The 16605-nt window shown below is 37.6% G+C and overlaps 1 protein-coding gene across 1 annotated transcript; it reads left to right on the top strand.

Moving 5' to 3' along the window:
* Window positions 1-927: 927 nt before the first annotated feature.
* Window positions 928-11580, top strand: LOC103802803 (AP-3 complex subunit sigma-1; the record flags this gene model as incomplete). The annotated part of the gene is made up of 3 exons (XM_009075326.1): window positions 928-1019; window positions 3364-3475; window positions 11509-11580. Coding segments are annotated over 3 exons (276 nt in total), but the record flags the coding sequence as incomplete, so codon positions are not given.
* Between the last annotated feature and the right edge of the window lie 5025 nt (window positions 11581-16605).

Below are 16605 nucleotides of genomic sequence, written 5' to 3'. Positions count from 1 at the left end.
AGCGTACTGTATTTCCTGGTGAATAGACCAAGATCTGCTTGTGCTGACCTTGCACATTAAAACACCAGAAAAAAACCTTTTGCTTCTTAGAGTTATGTAAACAAATTATTCTTTTTTAGTAGTGCCTTTGCTTACTTGGATTTGTGGCCACTTTCTTGCCTTTCTGGCTATTACAGGAGTCATAGTTTATTGGAAGGGATGTCACTTCTGCATCTCAGAGCAGCAATGATGACTCTGATACTTCAGTTTGCCTAGTCAAGGCTTTGAATTAGAATAACTGACAAAGGTCATTCCTATGAATGAGTGACTCTGATGCCTTCTTTTTAGAAAGCTAGTATTGGGAAATTCTAATACAGACCTACGGCCATAATTTCAGGCTTAAAAGTAAGTTTCTGAAGTGTCAGGACAATTCAGACTCTGTTGTTTCTGATCTGCTCCCAGTGAAGTTCATGGCTTAGGTGAACCTGTTGCTCATGATGCTCTTTTATTTTAAGCTGTTTCCAAAAGAGTTAAGTACCGTGGGATTTGTAGCTTCCCCAGCCTCGTGCTTTGGAGACGTTGCTTTCCACTCTGTTTATGGTCAGAAGTAGTTTGAAAGCATGTCCGTAGCTGTTCAGGCTGAGATACACAGAATTCAGAATACTTGGGAAGACTTCCAGTTCACTTGAAGAAACTACTTTTAGTTAAATTTTTGAAAGAAGTTTCTTAAAAACAGTCACCTTTCCACGGTTGTTTCTTAGTGCATTCTTCTGCAACTTGTAAAAATGGCTCTTTCTGTTGAAATGACAAAAAAATATGTATCTCATTACTTGGCAGGTTCAAGGCTTCAGAAGCAGATAGTCTGAGGGTGTTGGTATACTTCGTGTTGTTAGCTGTGTGTGCTGTGCATTGTCAATTCATTTTCACAAAATATGTTTCCTTTCACAGAGTGAAGATACACAGCAACAAATTATCAGAGAAACCTTCCATTTAGTATCAAAACGTGATGAAAACGTCTGTAATTTTCTAGAAGGAGGATTGTAAGTATCAGGTTTTAAATAAATGCCCAATACTTACTGACCAGCAAGTATTATTACTGCTGATTGCAGTGTATCTGTTTTGACAGCTGTGATGTAAATGCCATATCACTTCAGATGTTTTAATACACTAGGAATGATATCATGGCTCCACCAACTGTACATATTCTTTACTTACTGAAGCATATGTGTATGTATCAAAGTGTGTTAGGGAGTAAAACCTTTTTTTTTGTTCCCCTAGTGCTGTAAGTGACACAGTGCCATACCTAGTGCTGTGATTGTTTCTGACACAAAGATAGGGAGGGAATGGGCAGATGATGCCTAACCAGTTTCCTGTAATCAAGATAAAGATTTCTAGTCTCATTTGAAGAGACACTGGCATTTGCCATACCCATTGTGAAAATGAAAAGACTTTGGATCTGGTACTTTGGCTTGAACTCCTGAAATTTGAGATGACAGCCTAATAGCCTTTTTATCAGCATTTGGGCTTGCTGTATAAACTAGGAACTAAAAAAAATAGATTTTGAATATGCTAACTAATACAGTTTTGACCAAGTTTTTTTATTGGTATAGGAAAAGCAGGGTAGGAAGAAAGCCAGACTTAGGCAGACACAAAATGTTTTTTCTTGGATCATCTTTGTTTTTTGAAAGTGGTCTTGCTTTAGCTGTAGTGAAGAAATTGTGAAGTGGGGGTGAGGTTTATTTTGGGATATTTGTTAGCCATCAGGCATAAATAGTTAACAGGCCACCTTCTGGGAAGACGCGTCATAATTGATGGAGTAAGTTCTTGATCTCCAGTCTGTGCCATAGAAGTTGTCATAGTCTGTTAAGTACTCTGTTTATGGTAATTTCTTATTACTGAAGGCTAATATGCTAATGCCTGGATTTTCTGTCTGCACAGTCAATTAAATTCTTAGCTGTACCATGTCAGCTATTATGTCTTTTTTTCTGATCAAGATGATCCCTGAAGTTGGTTTTTTTTGCATTACTATTTTTTAATTTGAAATTGTTCTTTTTTAATTCCTCAACTGGTGATTCTACCATTAGATGATCTCAAGTTGGAAACATGCTAGCTTGAAATCTGTAAGTGAAAGAGAGAAGCTGTGTGGAGATTTTTTTAATCTGCTCAATTCCAAGGTTAACATTTCAATATTTTTATCAGTTTTTTTTTTCAGGACAGGGATAATTTTATACTTTGCAGTTTACCTAAAGGCCTCAATAGTTTATATATGGTAACTATATACTGAGGTATTTGAAAGAATTTGGTAAATAAATCACAAAAGAGGGAACTTCAATTGCCATTTCTTTCCACTTTCTTATTATTGTCTGATATTTAAACGTAGTTCCTGCTTTTCAGGAACAAAGGTTTCTCTCCTTCCCTCTCCACTACCACCCCTCTCTGCCAGGCATTAATGCAAAACAATGTGCTTAAGCAAAAGTAACCTAAAAGATTCTATTTGTTTATATGTATATTCTCTCCATATGACAAAACCCGAAACTAAAGGGATGAGTTATGGTACACTAAACAGGAGATTCAGTTCTGGTACAGAATTAAGGAATCGTTATGATGTTCATGGCCACGTAGGTTCAGCCTAAAAATACTTTCATTGCTGTATGAGCTAGTGTGTCTTACAGTGCAGAGCAAGTGTCAGTGATCTGATGTAGATCTCCTATGATGTAGGTGCCTTCTTTGGGAAGGCTGTAACAGAAGAGTGGAAGAACATACCTGTTTAGATCTCTTTCATTCAGTAACTTGATGATTAGTAAGTCCATAAAAATATTGCTTCTGTGACTGTAACATTGTGTCATAAATTATTGGTTGTCTTCATTTCTCAAGATACCAAATATTTTGTAGTACAAGCATTACATGTTCTTGTTTATTAAGTGAATCATAAACCCAATTTGAGTCTTTTTCTGTCATCCAAATGCCATTCTCCATTAAGTTTTCTTTTTCTGTTGGTACTTCTCTGAGAAGGGCAGGGGATTCATAAGCTTACACAGATTAATCCCTGTACACTGCCCACTAGTGTGGAATGTAATTATGTTTAATAACCATTTTTTGATGGTCTATTTGAATTGATTTTAATAAAAAGGTGCATATGTGATGTACTTATTATCAATATGGACAACAATAACTGTGTTTGTGTGGTAAATGTAACTTGTACTTTCTTGGTATTTAGTATTCTTCCATTGGAATTATGTTACAAAATAAAGGTTGTAATATAGTTGGAATTGGTAAAGCTCCAGCCATTAGCAATAGGCCTCCTATTAGCTGAAACAACTGTGAGGACTTGCCCGGCTTATCCTGAGGTGCTAACTAAGCTTTCCTTTTTTCTCTCCTTTTTAGACTAATAGGTGGATCTGATAACAAACTAATTTACCGACACTATGCCACCTTGTATTTTGTCTTCTGTGTGGATTCTTCGGAAAGTGAGCTTGGTATTTTAGATCTCATACAAGTAAGTGTTTTATTGCTTCTTTGTGGTGTTTTTTACTAAGTGGAATTTGACTTTGAAGTACCTTAGAACGTAAATATTTAGCTGTGCTTTTTTTGTGTAATATTTGGAAGTGAAGGTCTCTTTCATACTGTGAACATATCCAAAGTACTTACTAATATTACTTTTAGATTGTTTACAGTTTTCTGGGCTGTCTTTGAAAAAGTTGTTTTCTGAGCTGATGAGAAGGAAAGGAAACTGTTTGGAACCTACTGAACACATTCAAGAGCTAGTTTTTCTTTTAGCTTTTCAAGGCCTTATTTGGCTGCAGGTAAAAGAGATGCAGTTCAAACATTTGCTGGACAAGTTTAGATTATGACAACTTTGATGCATAAAGCTCTGTATATGTGTATGTATACAGACACAGACACAAACATTCTTTACGGATGTGTAATGTATAAACACATCCAAACCCTCTTTGGATTAAACTTTTCTTGTGGCTTGTGAGCTTTATGTCAGATATACCTTAGAAAATGACTGCAAATGCTCCCTTGAGTAGGGGTTTGGGGGATAGTGGGGATTGGTCAGAAGAAAGAAGGCCCAAACAGGTTCTCTCTGTATCTCAGTAAGAAAGACTCAACAATGGCTTAATAAGATAACTGCTTAATCAAACAGAATAAGAAGATGAAGGTAAATAGTAAATCTTAGACCCCTTCAGATGCTGGGCATTCTGTGTTCACGTAGCACCCAGTGGAGCCCATGTGGATTTTCCCACAGTGCACTTTGCAGAGAGGGTCCTGCCCATGGAGAGAAGCTCTTCTTTATTTTGGACTTTTAAGCTATTACGTAATTTCCTCACAGGATAACACCTCTTTGTAAAGAATTTTCTCAGGATAAATTCTTGCTGCACTTGGAGGTGCAGGTAGGGCCATGCAGGTGGCATGATGACAGGTATGAAGTGGGACCTGCCTGCAGGCTCCTTTGTTACAGTGAGCTAGCTGAGTTTATCCTTTGGCCAAGGAGTTTGTGTGTCACAGCACAGGCCTGTGCGTATTCAGGTTGTGTTATGTGGATCACTAACTCATAAACACGCGACACTCAAATACAGTGTGTTCTGCAAGCCTTCCATGTATGATTTAAACTGCTAAATGTGTCTGTATCAACTGAGTAACAAGAATTGTATCGGGTAGTACAACCACTCTTGCTTAGGTCAAGAGATCTCTGACTAAACCAGTGATTTTTCAGCTTAAAACTTACACATGAACAATTTAATTGATGATCATTAGTGTAGTTAGATGTGGCAAAAACCAGTTTCACACCATGAAGTGGTGTATGTCATTACATAAAATGGGCCTCAATTATATATATATATATTTATATGTGTAATTCACTTACCTGTTAAGCCTTTAAAAACCTTGTACATCAAGAGAATTGTTTTATTACATAAGTAAAATATGTGGTATTCTGAGACATGGGCCTGTATCTATTAATTATTTCACTGCAGAAAGCACTGTGAGCTTAAAAGACCTCACAATTCCCTGCAGACATTTCTTAGAGCTGAATAGCTCTTCTCACAGTCACCCATTAGTGTCCAGTGTTTCTCTTCTGGATCCAGAAGAGTGCCTATGTGGGTAGTGGGGTAAGGAAACTTTTTCTGAATTCTATCCTCTTTGGTCATGGAAACATTCTGCAATATCTAAACAGTGCAAAGTTACCAAGTAAGGTACACAGTGGCCATACCTATTCATAGCAGTTTGTTGTACAGAGTTGCTTTGTTGCTTGTTGCATAGTGTGTCTTCTTACTTGCAAGTGCTAAAATACTTGAGCGAAGGGAAGAAGCATATTCATATATACACAGTGTAGCCTAAATTGTACTTTCAGGTGTTGAAGCAAATTGCTTGAGCTTGCTACTGCCTATAACTGTATAGCCTTCAAACTCTCTGAGTTAGCGGCAATTCAGACTTTTCTCTAAATTGTGTTGCTTCTTGTGCCAAAAATACTTTGATGGATTTTTATTTCCTAGTCTTTATATTGCACATTTTTTTCCATAAACACCCCATTATTTAATTATATGCTGGTATAATTGAGTAAAGGAAGCTGAAATAATAAAAATTCTATTTCTATTTGTAGAAACTTAACCTTTTTTCTGACCTGTATGATTTGGTTTATAAATCATACAGTTTCACCACAGTGCCTGCAGCTGTTCAGAGTTCCCATTTCTCTAAATCATTGTCATTCAACCAGTTGATTATAGTATAAGGTATACAGAGATTAATTAAACATTTTCGGTTTCCAGTCTGGCTCACAAGACAGGTCTGTTTAATCCTCTTAGCAACAGCAATCAGAATTAAATGTATATTACACTGTAAAAGCTCCCTGAGAAAGTTTATTAGTACATCTCAACCCCATGTGCAATGCAGACTGGCAGTATAGACATATACACATCTACTCTCAGCTTGTCTATTTTTTGCTGAGAAGTGTTGAACCATTTTTATAGGTCTTTGTTTACTCTAGGTCAGAGACAATACAAGTAAAAGTAAGACATCTGGATTTGTTATGAATCATACATATAATGAATTGTTCAAATAAGTAGTTATGTAGGAGACCAGTTTATGATGGAAGATACACTGGTGAAATGAACCTAGAACTCAGCCTAGCACTTAAGACTTTCCTGCCTCATAAATTAAATAAATCTGATTACATATGGCAATCTGCATAAAGGTTTTGTTGCAATACTTAAGATCCTTCTGTGAAATCCACTGACGTCGTCATTAGATCAGAGCTGTTTCACAGATGAATCCTGCTGACTCAAGCTTAATAAATATGCTATCTGTGTTACTAATCATAGACTTTCTCCCAAGTTTACAACTTAGATATCTATGTTCAAACACATAAGTCAAATTCATACTTGATTTTTGTCCATTGCTTTATTTTTGCCTTTTTTTAATACAAACTTCTGTTTCTTGTTTTTGCTTGATTGAATAGAAGATAGGTCAGCATCTGTGCTATGCTTGTTAGGTTTTGCAGTCTTTTGGATTCAGTGTAAATTATGTCATGAGTTGTAGCTATTTCAGACTCTGTGTTAGCCTGTGAAGCGTAAGTACATGGAAATAAAATACATAATAAAATATAACTAGCTGTAGACTGCCATGAGGAAAAATTGAAGGACATTAACAATGGTACCTAACTATCTTATGGACCAAAAAGCCTCTCAGCTTTCAGAATTTTTGAGTATCTTGTCCCATTGCTGTACTTTGAAGACATGATGACTCAGTAAGCAATGGAATCTGTGAGATCAGTCTGCCATGAAAAGTTCTACATAACAAGATAATCTGCTTCAATAAGATGCATGTGAGGAATGCAGTGCAGTACATGTAAGATGTTTTTCTCATTTAAAAGGTACTGACCAGAGATGCTTTTATGCTAATTAAATAAAAAAAGAAGAGGCATACAACTGGGATGAGAACTTTCCGTGGGCAGATTGAATTAATTCTTGTCTTCAGGTTTACCATTGCTGTTTAGCTAAGGAAGAAGGAGGGGGATATTTTTGATGTGAGTTACTCCTGTTGTTTTTAGTTAATCTTTTGTGTGCCTGGTTTTGGTAGTATTTGACGTTACTTACTCTCAGATGCATTTAATTGATTAGGTGCTCTGATTTTTCTGTTAGCATTGTTATCTACCCAATATTAATGTATGTTTTATTCCTTTGTTTTCTTATTTGCCTGTTTTAAAAATGAGACCTTCATGGTAAAGGTGGTGTTTTACGTTTTGACATATTGCTGAGTAGAGGCTGCTGCTGGCTTGTATATATCCAATAACAACTTGATGTTTGGTTTCATATACTTTACTCTCCAAGTGTGTTTCTGGCTTTATTAAAGCGTATTTCCTGCAAAAGAAAGGTGTGGGTTTTTTCCTTTTTCTGTTTACTTGCCTGAAGATATGCATGGGTTTTTCTTTGAACTGTAAAAGATTTCAAAAATGAAGCACAAGGGGGAGTTAGTAATTCATTGTGCATGTGCCTTTATTTTCCTGCTATTTGACTCATTTATTTATGTTACTATTACAATAACATCATGAGGTACATCTGAACTGATGAGTAGGGGGTGTATGTGTGTCCCAAAACAATTGATGTGTTTTCTCAACAAGTCTGCAACATCTGAAGTGATTACTGAAGTACCTAAATTCTAGCACTGCTTGCCAGAGTGTGTAATTAATTTAACTCAACTAAAATTATGGTGAAAGTGGCTCTAATTTTATTTACCATGTTGATTGTTGAAGGCAACTTAAAGTACGCCAGGGAGTGTTGGTGTAGAAAATCCAGTTTACCTTGCAGGCTAATGCATTTAAAGAACAATTCTTCATCATAGATGTAAACCTTGTCTCTGCTGGTATTACTCTGAGTGAACTCTCCGTCATGAGAGGGAGACTGAGAAAGTTTCCAAAGTTTTCCTGAGTAATCCTTAGCCAGCGAAAAATCTCTCTGAAGAACACTCAGCTGACTTCTCTTAGGTTAAAAATGGTTGTTGTGCATTGCAAGCTGAGATCTGTGAGTTCGTTCATGTGTGGCAGTGTCACTATGTAATGTGTAAAGGTTGAAAGGCAACCGTTGTACCTCTCAACAGGTGGTGTTATAGAAGCTCTAGTTAGTGGAAGAAGGTGACAAGAATAAAACTTCTGTGTTGCTGGTGTGTGGGCATACATACTGCTATGGAATACATATATCTGTGGGGGCTTTTCTTAGGATTTTTGAGTTCTTTCTGGTTTTAATCTGGGGGTTTTTTTTGTTTTCTAAGGAATTAGACAGATGTCAGAGTATGTGAATTCTTGTGCAGACTTGGTGATGTGTATGAGAAATATTTTCTTCAAAAATAGCGTCAAACAGTTAGCACTTGGGTAAAGGTTACATTTACACTCTGTTTCCAATCTTCTTGCAGCTAATATCAAACAGCACTGTCCTTGTAACTGCTTTCTCCTAAGGTACAAGGAAAGTAAGAGATATTTTTGGTCATTTGTCTTTCTGCACATAGTTGTCAAATGTGTATTTTGTTCTGCTTAACATATGTTTGTTTGCTTGCACCCCTTCTGTGTAGAAGACTGTTATTACTGCAGCAAATTAACTACTTGAAGAGAAAAAATCTGCTTTGCTTAGCTCAGTATAATTTAACAGAAACATTCATTTACTTACTTTGTCAGCAAACCTTATTGGCTTGACTGTGCCTCTGAATGTGTTCTGTGCTCCTAGTAGAAGTACAGATTTGTGTTTTGCTGTTAAAGAATAGTCCTTGTTCTAAACAACCTTGTTCAAAATCTCTGTCAGTGACATGGACAGTGGGATTGAGTGCACCCTCAGCAAGTTCACTGACAACACCAAGCTGTGTGGGGAGTTGACATGCTGGAGGGAAGGGATGTGCCATCCAGAGGGACCTTGACAGGCTTGAGAGGTGGGCCAATGCTGATCTCATGAATTTCAACAAAATGAAGTGCAAGGTCCTACAAGGGCAGGCCCAGGCACAGCCTTGAGCAACCTGATCTAGTGGGGAGGTGTCCCTGCCCATGGCAGGCAGGGTTGAGACTAGGTGATCTATAAGGTTCATTCCAGCCCCTTAAATTCTATGATTCTATGATCTGTAGTTTTACCTTAAAATGGACACTCATAACAAGAGCAACAGCAGAATGTGATCCTCTTTTATAGTGTAAACAGGATCTGAGGATAAGGGATTCAGATATAAAAGTAATCTTTGCTGATATGCAAGGTAGACAACTGGAAATGGCTGATGTCAAATCAACCTGTTTCACTGAGTCTGTCGATACACATACATGTCTGTAGAAGCAGACCTTTTATCCACAGAGTGGTGGTGAATGGAGTTACATCCAACTGGCATCCAGTCACTAGTGGTGTTCCTCGGGGCTCAGTATTGGGGCCGGTCCTGTTTAATGTCTTTATTGATGGTCTGGACAAGGGGATGGCGTGCCCCCTGAGCTTGCACATGACACTGAGTTGGGTGGTAGTATTGATCTGCTGGAGGGTAGGAAGGCTCTGCAAAGGGATCTGGGCAGGCTGTATCAATGGGCTGAGGTCAGTTAGATGAGGTTAGACAAGGCCAAGGGCCAGGTCCTGCCCGTGGGCCAGAACAACCTACAGGCTTGGAGCAGAGTATCTGGAAAGCTGCCCAGTGGAGAAGGACCTGGGGGTGCTGGTCGACAGTAGCTGAATACGAGACAGCGGTGTGCTCAGGTGGCCAAGAAAGACATTGAGGTGCTGGAGCGAGTCCAGAGAAGGGCAGCAGAGGGGGTGAAGGGCCTGGAGCAACAGTCTTAGGAGGAGCAGCTGAGGGAACTGAGGGTGTTGAGCATGGAGAAAAGGAAGCTTGGGAGGGAACTTAGCACTCTCTACAACTACCTGAAAGGAGAACATAGAGAGGTTTCAGTCTCTTCTCCCAAAGGAGCAAGCAGTAGAAGGAGAGGGTGTGGCTTCAAGTTGTGCCAAGGGAAGTTTAGATTGGATATTAGGAAAAATTTCTTCACTGAAAGGGTTGTCAGGCATTGGAACAGGTTGCCTAGGGAAATGGTGGTGTCACCATTCCTGGATGTGTTCTAAAATCGTTGAGTTGTAGTGCTTAGGAACATGGTTTAGTGGCGGATTTGGCAGTGCTAGGTTAACTGTTTGGCTTATTGATCTTAGAGGTTGTTTCCAACCTGAACAATTCTGTGATTGATGTCAGAACATGGCTTCTTATTCCTGTTTCCCTGGGCATATGGGCAGTTTGAAATTTGGTTCCTCTCAAGTACTAAGATGGGATTAATAAACCACGTTGAACAGAGAATCAAAACCAAGTGCTTATCTTCCATATTGCTGCTTTAGGATTTGAATTTAGAATTGAAAAAAACCAACTTGATACAGCAACAACTTAAATAATATTAAATACATACTGTCATAAAACAGCTTGAAACATATGAAAAATTGCTGCTTATTTACTGATCATTAATAAATGATGTATGTATTCTTACAGAAATTCTTTTTAGTTGTGAAGACCCTAAGCTCTCAAACTTGATCATATGTTTCACTTAGAGAAAGGTCTCTACATACTCCACAGGAGTTATGCCTTGCATAAAGGAAACCTCTCAAAGACTGGAGTCTTTGTCAGTGCTTGCCACAAGCACATGGCAATTGGCATTCATGAGCTTGGAGTGCAAGTACACTCATCATTTAATTCGGCCCAGTCTGCCCCAGTTGGGGACTGGGGTGTTCTTGGTGTAGCGAAACAGCCACACATGAGTACCAAGAAATCTGTTAACAGAAACATCCAGAGCAGGGTAATACACAGTTGATACCCAGCAGAGAACATGAGTGCCTGGGGCTCAGCAGCCGCTTGGTTTTTTTCTGCTTTGTGCTCTTATATTCTAGATTCAGGGCAGGGTTATTTGCCTGGGTGCAAACTGATAGACTTTTCTAAATTTATGTGGTGATATGCTGGACGGGGTCAGGAGGTATGACATTAGGATGGCTGCCTTTTTTCCTTGGTCCATCTTGAAGTCAGGTGAAGGCTGCTGTACTGTTGCTGGAAATAGTAATGCTGACAAACTTGCTTGATGCTGACATTTTGCATTGCATGTGTCTGTGTAGCAGAGTTAACGGTACTCTGGTTAACTGTCAATGCCTGCAGTGTAGTAATTGTTAAATATAGTAACCATAATGGGAAAAGCTGGTCTTTTGCTTAATATTTGGGTTCGAATGAAATGGGAAGGAATACTTTGAATCACAGCTGAGAAGGCTGTAGCATAGGTGATGTAACTGTTTTTTCAAGATGCAACTGTTTTTTAAAACTGTGTGACTTTTAGCAGAGTTATAACATAAACTGGCTTGTGCATACAGTTTTGCCCTCTGCATAGATAACATACTGTTGGCATAATAATGTTAACCACATAACTTCTGTAGATGCCTTTAATGTCTTAAAATCTGGCCAGTGTTTCATTTCTGTATTTGCTTTTCTCAAACGCCACACGTAATAGAACTACTGAGTTATTGTTGACCTCTGTATTTTTTTTTCTCTTTGTAGGTATTTGTGGAGACACTAGACAAATGTTTTGAAAATGTCTGTGAACTGGATTTAATTTTCCATGTAGACAAGGTACTGTGATGGCTTGTAATATTTTTGTCAAGTTAAATGTTTGGTTCAACTGCTACTTGGTATTAAACTCTGTAGAGATTCTACTTTCCAGAGAAGGGCAACAAAGCTGCTGAAGGGTCTAGAGAGTAAGTCTTACAAGTAGTGACTGAGGGAGCTGGGGTTGTTTAGCCTGGAGAAAAGAAGACCCGGGGAGACCTTATCAATGTCTATGACTACCTGAAAGGAGGTTGTAGCCAGATGGAGGTTGAGCTCTTCTCCCAAGCAACCAGCAACAGGACAAGAGGAAATGGCCTCAAGCTGTGGCAGGGTAGGTGCAGGTTGAACATCAGGAAGAATTTTGTCAAGGAAAGGGTGATTAGGCATTGGATTGCACTGCCTAGGGAGGTGGTGGAGTCCTCATCCCTGGAAGTGTTCAAAAAATGACTGGGTGTGGCACTTGGTGCTATGGTTTAGTTGACAAGGTGGTGTTCAATCAAAGGCTGAACTCAATTTTGGAGATCTTTGCCAACCTTAATGATACTGTGGTTCTTTGATTTAATTGTTAGTCAAATCTAGGCTGGTTTTTTTTTTAATATATTGTTTTTAGGACTTTAAACCTGCAGTGGAACATGTACTTTTGAGGAACAGTAAAATGCTGTGGGAGATTTCAATAGTAATGTTGCACATATAATTGTCAAATAGGAGACACCTGAATATTCTTAGAGTAGGATTGTTTTCAAAAAATAATTTGTTCTGTTTTGTTTGTGGTTAGGTGTTATAGTCCTCAGAACTGAGGTTCTTACAGGGTTTTCCAGTTAAGGTTGGCAGTTGCCTTTCATGTGCTATGGTTATGTCATTTAAATGCTGTGTAGATCTTTCTGTTCTAAATCTCAAATAGACTTTATGCCTTTCTTCAAACATTGAGAAACAGTCTTGTTTGAATATTCCTGCCTATAAGGAACATGTGTTTTATTTATTAATCACATTTTGAGAAATGCTATTGCTATACTAATTTTCCATTTAAAAGGACATCGGCATCTCTTGGCATAATGTCTAAAATTGATTATAGATTTATATAGATTTATTCCTTCAGTTTCATTTTGTGGTTACTATTGCTTTCTGTGCAGTTACATTTCCCCATCTGTGAACATCTTGCATCAACAGCAAAAAAAGGGAAAATAAGATAGAAAATGTAGACTGAAAATAGTACCAGGTTAAGTATCTGAAATAACGAATTCAAACTGACTCTGTTTCAAGTTCTTTTGGAAGAAACGCTTATACCTTGACCATATTGTGAAGTGCAGATAACCTTGGCTAGGTGTTTGAACTAATCCCTTGTTCATTACAAGTCATTAGGATTTCTAGTCTTGACTGGAACATGTTGAATATTTCCAAAATGGCAGGTTAAAATACAGAAGAATTTGAGTAGTTTATATATTAGCTTCTGTGATTAAAAAACAAAAATACTGCCATCATTTTGTGGGGAGGAATTTGATCTTTAGCTGAAGAATGCTTTGTCTGATATGCACTCCAATCTGTTGCTCTATAGTATGTTTCATTCAGGAGTATTCCTTAATGTAAGTAGTCTTTTACACTTTAGGGAAGAAACTTATTAAATATTTGTAATAAATATTTTTGTAAAATGTGGAGAACTTAGGTACTTCAAAATGTTAAATTTCTTGAAGAATATTTTACTTTGTATTAGATAGAAGATTTTATTTTCTTCTTGAAAATTATTTATCAAGGGGAAGCTAGAATTTAAGTGTTCCATTTGATTTACTAAAAGTCTAAAAATCTGCCTGAGAATCCCATTAAATGTTTAGCCTGGATTTTCAAAATGAGAAAAATGTGAACCCTAAATACTAGTTAGATATTGTAGTAAAAGTAACTCATTTCCACAACAAAAGATCAGTGAAACCTTGAGTCACAAAAATTTTGCACAAGACATTAACCAGTGCAGTGATTTTTAACTTGAGCACAAATCATCAAAGTAATGCTATATAGAGAGCTGAGCTTCTGTAAGATAGAAGGCTGCTAGCAGCTGTACACTAGCATTATTTGTGCAGTTGTGACCAATCTGATATCACCTCTATTCTTACTTTTTTTCTCTGCTGTTTGAGTTCATCAGTATTCTTGTCTTTGGGAACAAAACAGGAAGATATATCTGTGAGAATGAAATTACAGTGTTAAATTCTCTTTAAACTAGTGATAAGGTCACCTTTGTCAAGGAGCAAAATGCATTGAGCCTTCTGAGTTACAATGCATTAGCTTTCTCTTGTCAGATATTTGTGGCCTGGCTTGTTATTTTATTTGAAGTGTGCAAAAGGGTAAACCAGCAATTGCTGCTGGAGGTTTCGTCTAGACAGAGTTTTAGTTATAATGGGTACATGTGAGAACTGTTTGGGGTTCAGCCTTTGGAAGATTTGTGTTTTGAGTGATCTGGTATTGAGAAAAGTGAGGATTGGCTAACTGATTTGGATGAGAGTTGATCTGTGTCTTCAGTTCGTGATGGAGCTGTACAAAGTGCTTTCTTCCTATTCTCTTGCTAGTGCTGCCTAAAAGCCAAGAAATATCCTTCTTGTAAAAAGATCGTGGCATGAAAAAGAATTAAACTATGTAATCTCAGCAGCTGTTGCCTCTTCAGTAGCATTTTATGTAGTATTTCTGTAAGAAAGCATTTACCTTCATTGGGCATTTTTCATTGCACAGGATTCCTTGTAGTAACCTGGAGCCAAGAAAGATGCTTATGCAAGAATATGAACGTGGGAATGTTACACATTAGTGTTTCTAACGTGCTGTAGCAGAGGAAGACTTGGAGTGTCGGGGAGCATAGTTTGTACAGGAGAGAATTTGTCTTCTCTTTTATAGATCATCTGTATTACAAGCAAACAAACAGACTTGCTATAGCTGGAGCAAGACATTTTCCAGAGCAGGAGGTTTATTCCAGTCCTATACTGATTTCTACACTGAGTCCAGGAACACGGTGCTTTCTGATGGATAAGGCTTCACAGGAGGCTGTCATAATAATCTTTTACAACTAAAACAATAGAATACATTCAGTTAGGGATATAAGGAAATACTTTTTTTCCCCACAAGTTCTTGGCACCTACTGAAATATCTCTGGGAGTATCATGATCTTTTCCATAAGTTTATTATCTGACCAGAACAGTGAACCCTCCAGAATCACATTGCTTGAACGCAAGAAAATATGTCTGCCAGATTTTCTTGGGAGAGCTTTTTCTTGATGCATTCCTTCTGCACATTTGTTAGTGTATCATGCTTTTAGAGGATGCATGGAACCTAAGTAGGAAGCACTCTTGATTTTTGTCAGAGCACCTCAAAATTGTTATTACAAAAGAACAATTTCAGATTTTGAAAAGCTATTTTCAACAGTATCTTTTGGAATATAAGTAAAAGAGGGCTATTCCCTGTGCCCTCAGTCTTCCACTTAAACACTGTTTTGAATACACTATTGAAGTGTATTTCACACTTCATTGGCACTTAATGTTTTTTAAATTTAGAGTTTGTTTTTTTCTTTGGGAAAATAATTAGTGATTGTTTATAAATAAGAAAAAGCAGCAAAAATAATGTATACTTGTTACTTTAAAATGTATTTGCAGTGCAAAAAAGAAAAAACAGTTCATACTAAAAAAATGTTTTGCTGTTGCTTATACATGGGTTAACTTTTATTTGTACTGTTTCATTATTGTAGTATATTTAAGAGAAGGGAGTCAATTACAATAGTTTCATAATATTGGTCGTAGCTGTGATTTCCTTTCATTACAGATTAACAAGTAAAAGTAATTGTATGCAGTTCTTTAGAAGACCATCCTGTTAGTAGAAAAATGGGGCAGGACAAAACTGTTAAGCACTGTGTCAATCCATGCTTTTATAAATTTTTAAATACTGTATGTAGTCTTCAGTATTGCATACTAAAAGTAGGAAAAAATTACAGAGAAAGGTAAGAAGCATAATCCAAGGCATGGAACACTTTGCATGGAGAAGAAGTTAAATATTCAAGATACTGGAAGCAGAGAAGTAAGAAGGTGTGGGAGAGCCTAAAGAGGCCTGAAGAAAATGGACAACTGTGTTTCTCAGAAATAAAGACCAGTGGAATATCAGATAAAATTTCAGGAAGTAAGTTTGAAACAAAAAATAATATATTTTTCATGATTGATTATTGAATTTTGGAATGATCCATTTTATCATCGATACCAAGAATATTATAAATGGGTCCAAAATTATTAGACATATTAACTGAAGGAAAATCTGACGTGGCTATAAAATACAATAATATACCAAGAAGCAGCAAACAGTCTGTGTTTCAGAAATCCTTAAGTTAGAGATATTTGAAGGCAGAGACTTTGAATAAGGAGAAGTAGTACTGTTAAGATTTCTTGCATAGTTTTTTAGAAGCATCAACTGATGAATTACTGAAAACAGATAATAAACTAGGTGGATTTGTTCTCTGATTTCATGAAGTTTTTTGAGCATGCTTCATCATAGAATCAGGGAATGGTTAAGGTTGGAAGGGACCTTATAGGTCATCAAGTTCCAACTTCCCTGCCATGGGTAGGGAGCCTTCCACTAGACCAGGCTGCTCAGATCTACATCCAACCTGGCCTTGAACACTTCTAGGACTGGGGCATTGACAGTTTTTCTCAGCAACCTATTCCAGTGCATCACCAGCCTTACAGTAAAGAATTTATTCCTCATATCCAATCTACCTTCTTTCAGCTTAAAGTCATTCCCTCGTCTATCAGTACATGTCCTATGAAAAGTCCTGCTCAGGCTTTCTTGTAGGCTTCCTTTAGGTACTGAAAGCTGCTAAAGGTCTCCCTGGAGCCTTCTCTTCTTCAGTCTGAACAACCCCAGCTTTCTCAGCCATTCCTCATAGGTGCTTCACCCCTCTGATCGTCTTTGTGAGTCTTCTGGTATCGTTCCAACAGGCCAATGTCTTATGCTGGGTCCCTCTGCTGGTTTGTAAGCAAACCAGTGGGTGACTCCAAGTCAGAAACATAATTTAATAGGCACCACCAAACAACA

Source organism: Acanthisitta chloris, unplaced genomic scaffold, assembly GCF_000695815.1.
Source record: "Acanthisitta chloris isolate BGI_N310 unplaced genomic scaffold, ASM69581v1 scaffold15345, whole genome shotgun sequence".
NCBI lineage: Eukaryota > Metazoa > Chordata > Aves > Passeriformes > Acanthisittidae > Acanthisitta > Acanthisitta chloris.
Note: the sequence above shows the minus strand (reverse complement) of the source record. Positions and strands in the feature narration are given on the sequence as shown.